This window comes from Cibotium barometz, chromosome 20 (genome assembly GCF_041138505.1).
Source record: "Cibotium barometz isolate CiBa-2024 chromosome 20, ASM4113850v1, whole genome shotgun sequence".
NCBI lineage: Eukaryota > Viridiplantae > Streptophyta > Polypodiopsida > Cyatheales > Cibotiaceae > Cibotium > Cibotium barometz.
This window is the reverse complement of record NC_141065.1, coordinates 32,268,626-32,277,788: the sequence shown is the minus strand read 5'-3', so window position 1 is coordinate 32,277,788 and position 9,163 is coordinate 32,268,626. Positions and strand designations below refer to the sequence as shown.

General features: G+C 46.7%; 1 protein-coding gene across 5 annotated transcripts in view; it reads right to left on the bottom strand.

Moving 5' to 3' along the window:
• Window positions 1-6,506: 6,506 nt before the first annotated feature.
• Window positions 6,507-9,163, bottom strand: part of LOC147627793 (protein CHROMATIN REMODELING 5-like) — a 109,517-nt gene continuing 106,860 nt past the window's right edge. For all 5 annotated transcript variants that reach the window (XM_086814766.1, XM_086814769.1, XM_086814768.1 and 2 more), the window contains exons 29-31: window positions 8,601-9,002; window positions 8,134-8,224; window positions 6,507-7,991 (exon numbers count right to left, since the gene is read on the bottom strand). In XM_086814766.1, the coding sequence (XP_086670892.1) occupies window positions 7,270-7,991; window positions 8,134-8,224; window positions 8,601-9,002 (1,215 nt within the window). In that variant the 3' untranslated portion in view covers window positions 6,507-7,269. The remainder of the gene's footprint in view (window positions 7,992-8,133; window positions 8,225-8,600; window positions 9,003-9,163) is intronic.

The window sequence follows — 9,163 nt, the reverse complement described above, 5'->3', positions numbered from 1 at the left end:
CAACATCTGAAAATTAAGTGATCAGATGACTAGTAGTTTGGCCTGAACTCATTGGTCCGATATATGCATGACCATAGCTTCGAGAGTTCCCTGACATAACAAAGCTAGGAAGAATCATGGTTGAATGGAATGTTGGTCTATGCCCAAGTAAAACTCCATATTCTACTCCAAAAATGCACTTATCCATCTAGTTTTCTCTACATATACTAAGTCACTAAGACGTTTCATGCATATACTAAGTCCAAAAATATCTTCAAGAATTCTATCAAAAGTCTCAATCTCATGCATAAACCGTTGATAAGTTGCCCAAACATTGCACAAACCAAAAGGCATCACTTGATAAGTGCAAGTCCTAAGGATTGTGAATAGTTTTTAATTCATTTTCTTAGCAATGGCTGTCTGATCATATCCAACAAAGCAGTCCATAAAAGAGCAACTCAAGATTTTATCAATGAAAGAAAGAGGGTAGTAGTCCTTTACGTTTTCCTTACTTGAATGCTTGTAGTCTACACAAAACTAGACTTTCTTTTCAAGAAACAATAATGGGAGCACCATTATCCAATGTCAACAAGAAAGTTCAACCTTGATAAATTCTTGTAGTCTACACAAGAATTTATCCAATGTCAACAAGAAAGTTCAACCCTGATAAATTCTTGTAGTCTACACAAATCTAGACTTTCTTTTCAAGAAACAATAATAGGAGCACCATTATCCAACGTCACAAGAAAGTTCAACCCTGATATCAATAACCTCCTCAGTTCACTATATGCCCTAGCCCTTTAGTTGTAAGCTGTTTTCTCATACTGGTTGGGTGCCAGGCTTTAGGGGAATACGATGTACACAAAGTTGAGGGATCATTGAGCTCTAGATTTTACTAGGCGAACAAATCATGATAGCTCATACCTATCACAAGCCCGGGCAGAGCGGGCCTATGACATCTAGCTGCGGGGCGGCCTTCCACAGACCAAGCTTCATGACACGGCTCCACCGGCCCGTTGAGCACGTCTCGTGTGTTTTCCTTGTTGTTGCAGGTCTCACCGATCACTTGCCTTCATGCCCGGCCCGGCTCCCACAGCCTAGGCTTGAGACTTGCCTTTCATCCATGATCCACCGGCCTGGCCGCCCATCGGCACAGCACGGCTCGCCGGTCCGCCATTTTCGATCCCGTTTCCACGTTTCGGCCCGATCGCCATCAAGGTGGGGAGGGCATCCCTGGGGCACTCGGCACCTAGGAACCCCCATCGCAACATGGGAGGCCTAACGTGCCTACCCCCGATGCGTGAGTGCGTTCTAGTGTGCCTAACGTGGGTCCGTGCTATGCCGCTCCCTTGCACCTCATCCCCATATAGATGCAATTTTCCTTGGCATAGGCTAGCATACCCCCAACGGACCAAGGGGCCTTGGATAGTATTCCCACCTCACATACACCCCTCCTTTACCAAATTGATGCCCTCGTCAATTGCCTTTGAAACCAAAGGTTGAGTGTATTTACCTTAGAGAATGATCTATGTGCATAGTGATAGATAGTAAATATGCGCAGAAGGTCTTAACCCTGCTTTATAACCATCAACAAGGTCAGTGTAACCCGTTACAAAGAAAAAACGGTGCATGTTTTTCTATTTTTGAATTTTTGATCTAAAGGCCCGGACTTCAAGCCCTCGCTTGAGAGTCCCCCAATCCCCCATAATTTGGCGAGGTGATTTCGTGGTCTCGCCGAAGCTCCTGTCTTAGCTGAGTAAGAGTGATTACCTCAAGCAATGTAGTTTTGCCCGAATGCATAAGCCTTCAAGGAAGTCGAGACTTGTCTGCCAAGTTGACGCCAACTTAGTTGCAACATCTTTTCTTCAAATCTGACTTCACATTCCTTTCCGTTGGAGCGTTGTCCTGAGCCTTGTTGCTCGCTGATGCCCCTTGAGCTCTTTGGGCAAAAATCTTCATGGACAAGAGTTGCCCACCTCACTGGCTCTAGCTTGGTTTGCCCCCTCTTGTGACACTTCCAACCCTGCACTTGGTTGCCATGGATCTTCTTGCCCTGCTTCAACCTGTTCGGTACATAAGTGCATTGATTCTCTTTGACAAAGTGCCTTTGGTCCCACCTGACACCAAGTGAAACCACTGCGGTCCTTTGGCATTCGAACCTTTGCACTTCTTCGGCCTTGGTTCACCTGACTTGAGTGCTCTAGCTTACTTTGACACCAAGACTTGCTTTGCCATGCTCTAGCCAAATTTCCCCGAAACCTGTTCAAGCGGTCTTGACCCCTTTGAGTCTAAATATGCACGTTCCTGTTCACCAAGGTGCAAACTCCATCCACTTAGTTCTACTTGGGCCCCCATGACACCATGATGATCTTCACATGAGCCTTGTTTCCTGACTCTGCACCATCACCATGAACCTTCTGTTCAGAATGTGTCATGCCGTACTCTGAAGATTCCAGTCTTCTTAGACGTCATCCCAACAAGCTCTGCTTGGACGGCTAGGTCCCAAGTTTTACCTACTTCAATTCCGTCTTGGGCCGTATCTTCTGCTTTGCACCCGCTTTGCCCTTTGGCTGGATATGAGTGCTTTCCACAATCAAGTTGCCTTCTAACTTGAGTGAGCCAACAGCCACTCTGTCCCACCCAACTGCATGCACACTGCCACTTGCACATCCAGCTGTTTCCATCTTAAGGTAACCTAGGCCATGTCTCCCTTTGGATTTCAATGAAATGACTGCCACTTCACCTCACCCAACCATCTGTAGTACAACTGCCACTTTGCACAAACGGCTCTTTCCATCTTCTGTTAGCCTTGGTGACTTAAATAACTAAAGTCCACTTGCCCAATTCCCGTTGTACTTGTTCACGCCCTCACCCACAGTGCTATGTGCCCGGCACTAAGGTTCCATGTCTTGTGCTTGAGCGCTTGGAAGTAGTCACCTTCATCAAACTTGCTTTCCAAAGCCATTCAACTCATGAGCCACATAACCTGAGTCCACCTACTCAAGTCCAGTTATACTTTCTTACCCCCTCATACAAAGTGCTATATGCCCGCTGGCACTATGGTCCTTGTCCTGCACTTGAGAGCTCACAAGTAGTCACCTTCTTCAAACATGCTTTCCCAAGTCACATAACTCTGTGCCTTTGCAATCCTTGTTGACCTCATGTGGCATGTTCCCGCTCAAAGAAACTTTGCTCTCCCTTGTGGCACCTTAGAACCCATGGGTGTTGTTGAGGTGAATCAAACGTGCGCCGCTTGACGGCCCGCACAGTGACCTTGTGCTCCGCTCTTGACGAGCCAACACAGCCACTTCCTTGGACCACTACATGGCCCTCTTTCCCTTTATTGCATTCAAAGACCCGGTTCTCTTCGTGTCGTGCCCCGGCCTTACCCTCACCCGGTACAGTTTTATTCGGTGTTGCTTTCTTCAGGCTGCTCGTGCACCACGACAGGCTACACGGCCACATGGGGACCCCTCATGGTCCGGAGTACTGCTTCCATTGCCCAGGACTCTTGGTGCCTTGCTAGGCCTTACCCTCACCGAGGCGAGTCTTCGTTGTTGCGGTCGGTGGGTGACGTGTGCCCCTCTTCTGGGCCATACGGCCACAAGGGGGGGACCACCTGCATGGCCCAGGGATCTTGGTGCTTCTTCCTAGGACTTACCCTCACCCAAGCGGAGAACTCTTTGTTGCCTTTGGGGTCATGGGTCTCTTGGTGCCGTCTTTGGCCCCTTACCCTCACCCGCATGCCCGATGTGTGCCATCATTACATTTTTCAGGTTGGTTACCGTACCGTAGCTCGATGGTCTTTGTGAAGGTATGATTGCTTGGCTCTTGTTAACATGAAAGGGATGTCCACACCTTCTGCCTCACCCTGCTTGGCATTGCGAAGGAGTGTGGGGCTCGGCTTTGCTGCCTTGCTCGAGATCATCCTTGGTGATCTAAGAAAGGACTTCGGCTCCTCCGACCTAACCCGTTTTCTGGCACTCCAAAGGAGTGCCGGCTCCCGCTTTGTTGTGTTCACCCTTTGGCTTGATCCTTAGTGAAGAAGGACTCAGATCCTTCGGCATATTCCATGCTCCGCATTGTGGAGAAGTTGGGGCTTCTGCTTTACTGCATCGGCCCAAGACGTGATCCTTGTTGATCTGAAAGGGCTTCGGCTCCTCCGGCCTAACCCATTTGCATCGTGATGAGAGGGGGTGGCTCCATTGCCACAACGCAAACCATGGCCTTAGCGGACGCCTTTGTCGCTTACATATTTCCCAAATGATTGGCTTGGCAGCTTGCATTCTTCTCTAACTCTTGGGCACCACACCAACACGACATCCCATTCCGTCGCATCTAGTTTCTTAGCATAAGAAAACCCGGCTCCATAACCTTCTACCTGCGTGGGTCCTTTGTTTTCTTCTTTCCTTAGTGGCTACCAACCCACGATCCCCATCCGAGGTGCTGCCGGTCTATAAAATGCCACTTTATCTCATTGCATGCCTCGTCGTTTTCTTCAAAGCATGGCCTTCCCTTGGTGGTAACTCTGAAAGATCCCGAGCCCACTGCTCTTCTTTGTTTGAAGTGCTGACAGCCCCACAAGGATCCAGTTGCATGCTTCTCTGCTCAACTCATGTGCCAACATCTTTAGCTGGACTTGCACCCGAAAAACTTACCTCACATGGAACCCAACTATCCCCACTGGCCTCATGGCATGTCCGCCAACTTTGGAATTTCTTCAAACGGACCGCGCAGTTGCGATCCCCTCGGAAAACTGATCATTTTTCATATATAGCATGTTCCCAAATTCCATCGTTCGTGCCCCCGTCGAGAACTGCGCAGCTCAGGGTTCCGATGGGGTTCAACCAACCACACCATCCTCGGCCTTGCTTCCCACTGCTCGAGATAGGTATAAGCAACCATGGGCAAATTCATTCATCTTGATGCTCAAATCTCAGTCACCAACTTTTGTGTAGTTCGGCTCGTGGCCGTCACATGTACTCAACCATTTTTGACATTTCCGCCATTCTTGCCATTCTTGCCATCCTAGCATCACGCGAGTCACATAGACTTCCAAAACGAACCATGCTCTAATACCAAGTGTCACAAGCCCGGGCGGAGCGGGCCTATGACATCTAGCCACGGGGCGGCCTTCCACAAACCAGCTTCATGACACTGCTCCACCAGCCCATCGAGCGCGTCTCGCGGATTTTTCTTGCGGCCCGGCCCGGCTCCCACTGCCTAGGCTCAGGACTTGCCTTCCATCCATGATCCACCGGCCCGACCACGTCTCTGCCCGCCGACACGACACCGCTCACCAAATCGCCGGTCCGCCGTTTCCGATCCCGTTTCCACGTTTCAGCTCGATCGCCGTCAAGGTGGGGAGGACATCCCCTGGGGCACTCGGCACCTACGAACCCCCATGGCAACACGGGAGGCCTAACGTGCCTACTCGACGCGTGAGTGCGTTCTAGTGTGCCTAACATGGGTCCGTGCTTTGCCACTCCCTTGCACCTCATCCCCATATAGATGCAATTTCCTTGCCACGGGCTAGCATACCCCCAAGGCACGAAGGGGCCTTGGATAGTATTTCCACCTCACAATAACTCCCTCATCTCTAGAAACCGTCACTATGTCGACTTCATGTATCCTCTCCTCTATTTGTCTATTAAAAAAAATGGTATCCTCTACAATCTTTAAAAAGGGTATCTTACTCAACTTTCTAAAACACCTCGCACTCAGTATATGGTACCCTCGCCTTCAACACGTGGTGTTCTAGATCTTCTCCTTAAATTTCTTCTCGTCTCATTTCCAAAGTGGAAGGAGCTAAAGGTGGCACGTCGACATTCATCTTTTTAACCACCTATTCATCTAGTTGAAGCTTTTGTTCCTGAGGCAATCACAAGGATGGAGTAACAAACAAGACAAGGGGACAATACCTCCCCTAGATCTTAGTAGCTTCATTATCTCTCTCCTTGTGGAGGATCCATTCTATAATTGCTCAATCTTGGTTGAGAATTTTATCTTTTCCTGTTTTAATCCCTAAACCTGGTGTAGCAAACACTTTCCTCATGGCCATTGTTTTCACAATATCGATACTAGAAATTCGGGTACCTTGCTATGTGTGGGATATTGCAGCCTTGCAAACTAGGCACGTCGGTTGCACTTACATGTGGATTCAGGACAGTAGCAGAAACAAGGCTGAGACGTAAGGTTGATATTTTTATTTAAAAAACTAACTAGCTTTGAGACTTCTCTGCCCTGGAGATCTTTGTATCACAGAATTTCCTCGACCAGTTTACTGTAGCTTTGCAGAAAAAAAAGATTTACAGTTTTGCCTTGCCTGAAATAATCCTTCGAAGTGGGAACTAATCCAAACATAAGAAAGTCAGGACACGTTCTTTGAATAAATACAGGAATGCCTTCCACTAAAACACCTTGGCTTCAGCAACAAAGACTTCCCTGAAAGAATGCTCCGAAGTAGGAACTAAAGAGAAGCTGAAAAAAAACTTTCGAAGAGACCTTAGAATATACACAGGAATGCCTTCCACTATAACAAGAATTGCATTGCAAGTGGGTATTTATGTACAAGGAGAAACTCGCTCTGCATAGCCACTCAAGTGGGATGTCTTGAGTTTACCAACTCAGCTTTCAAAATTTGATACAAAAGAGTACCACTCAGTTGCCTACAGCCAATGAGATACCCAGACCAACTATTCATGCCCGGTTCATCTCAACAGTACCCCTGTACAATTTGTGAATATATTTCTGCATACTTAAACCTTTCATGGAGCAAGGTTCTTTCAGCACCCTCACATGGAAAGCTCTGAGCTGATGCCAACATCCAGCCTAGCTTTTTGTTATCAACTGCAACTACCTGGTGCCGCATCCACAAGCCAGGCTTTCAGACACCCAGCGTAATTGATGATCTTCATATTGATGCTGTGTCCTGCTTGCTCTCTGGTTCAAGAAGATTTGGTGACTTGTAGAGATTGGAGACGATTCCCATCTAGGGACATCAAATTTAAGAAGCTCAATGAAACAAGCAAACTCTTCTCTGAGATGCCAATTGATAACAATTTCTACAATTTCTGAGATACAAAATGCATCTGAAAACTGCCGTAACAGTAAATAGGACAAATTCCATTGAAAGAGAATTTCTCCCCCCCAAAAAAACGATCCTTTCAGTAAGCTTCTGAAATTGGATCTGCAATAGGCAGATCTCGCCTTCTCAATTTACACTGATTTAAGGTGGTGCTATGCAAGCTGAGACGTGACTGGAGAGATTATTGGACTCAAAGAGGAATGCTATCGATGTCTCTCCCCCTCGTTTGGAAACATGTGGGCACTCACTGTGTTCATTGGGAAAAAACCAATGGGTAGCCCAGGCCTGGCTGCACCAAAATCTGGTTGTCCATTAAAGGGGTACCCAAAATGTGTCAGAGCCCTTCTATTCCACTCACCACCTCGTCTGTCATACCCATCACCAAAATTTGGACCCCATTCATTTCCACCCCACTTGGAATTTCTGTCAGCTTGTCCCCAAGTACCAGCTCGCGGTAAGACTTCCCTGAAATCTTGACCTCGAATACCATTTGCCTGCAAATAACCATCCTGAGCCCTACCTCCACCTATCAATGTATCCCGTCCTTCAGAGGCTCCAGCCTGACCCTCCCTTCTCCTGCAGTACACATTTCCCTGGCTTGCAACCTCTTTAGACGATACATTATTACTTCTCAGCCCACGCTTCCATGCTTCTGTGACCCATCGACCCTTCTCAGAATCCCAAGTGGAAGCTTCTCCATCAGGAGGTTTTTGAGATCTCCTGCCATTGGGCCCATCCTCCTGATAAAAACCCCCTCCACTGGAGTCAACATCCCTTCCACCATGTAACGGAGCAGAATTCATATTTGCAGACACCGCTCGATCCTGTAGGTCTTCTTCTTTTAGTTTTTTATAAATACCTGTCAAACGTTCCCCAGACAGGTTTGAAAATTTTGCTACATAGTTCCAAAGTCTTGTTTCAATTCCTGCAATAAAAGAGGGGACTTCAGAAGTTCAAAATAAATAACATTGTATTATATCCTCGCATGCTAATATTTGGTGTTTTACATCCACTCTCACAAGGCTTTCAAAAAGCAGCCTGCTAATCTTATTTTAAAAATTGCTTACTGGATATATTTTTGGCACCCTCATGGTCCTGTAAGATGAGCTCTATCTTCCTACCAAGAAGCTTTAAATACTTCTTCACACGTTTGAGCACCTGCTCCAGCCCAAAACATCACATCATCAGTATCGACTTAAAAAATGAGTTGAGTAAGCCTCTTCCCTCCAAGGACTAACTAGACATCTTTTGATACAATTCCTAAAGATATGCTTAGTTCGAGGACTGTACACACTGAGTTTTAAGTACAAGATTTGGTAGTGTTCATCAAGTCTCAACTCAACTGATTGATGCCATCCCTGGAAATTCACAGCCACTAAGCATTGAGAACAGCGGCTGTGAATGCATCCATGCTTCAGAGAGACAGCTGATCGACTTCATATACAGCATGTTATCAATGCAGCCAAAAAATGGAACCAAAAGTGGTTTGAAATAATCACAGGTTTAAATGTAGCAGTTTAAGAGGAGATCTCACCTCATCTTTGGGCAGATCTGAACTAGTTCGCTGAAGCTTTTCTAGCCGTTTAAGTGTCTGCAGATGATCCTGCATATTGGTCTCACACCATTCTCTCCACCGTTCCTCTCTTGCTCCTTGGTCCATCTTTTCTTTATAGCGAGGCTCTTCAGTGTCTGAAATTTCACCCTCTTCCTTAGCAGAGGCCTCAACTTTCTGCCGCTTGATTGACTGATCCCTTTTGGAAGGCTGAGCAAGCATGCTTTTCTTGATTCTCTGATTGCCTGGCTTGCCATTTTTCTCCAATAAGTCCATATGTGAAGGCTTTGCGTTTTCATCTCGCTCCCGTTTTAGTGCAAACTTTTCTTTGACTGGCCTTGCTGCAGTCACTGACCTATTAGGTACAATTTCAGATTCCGCTTCCTGCATTGTTCAAAGATTGTTACACTGTGCTCATCTTTCCAGGCAGAAGCCAAGTGATAATGTAAGTGCAATTGCAAACTTGTTCATGTTATGTGTTTGCAAATGGTTGTTGAAGTGTCAAGCATAGAAAATAAAACACTTAATATGCTAGTGTGCACTAA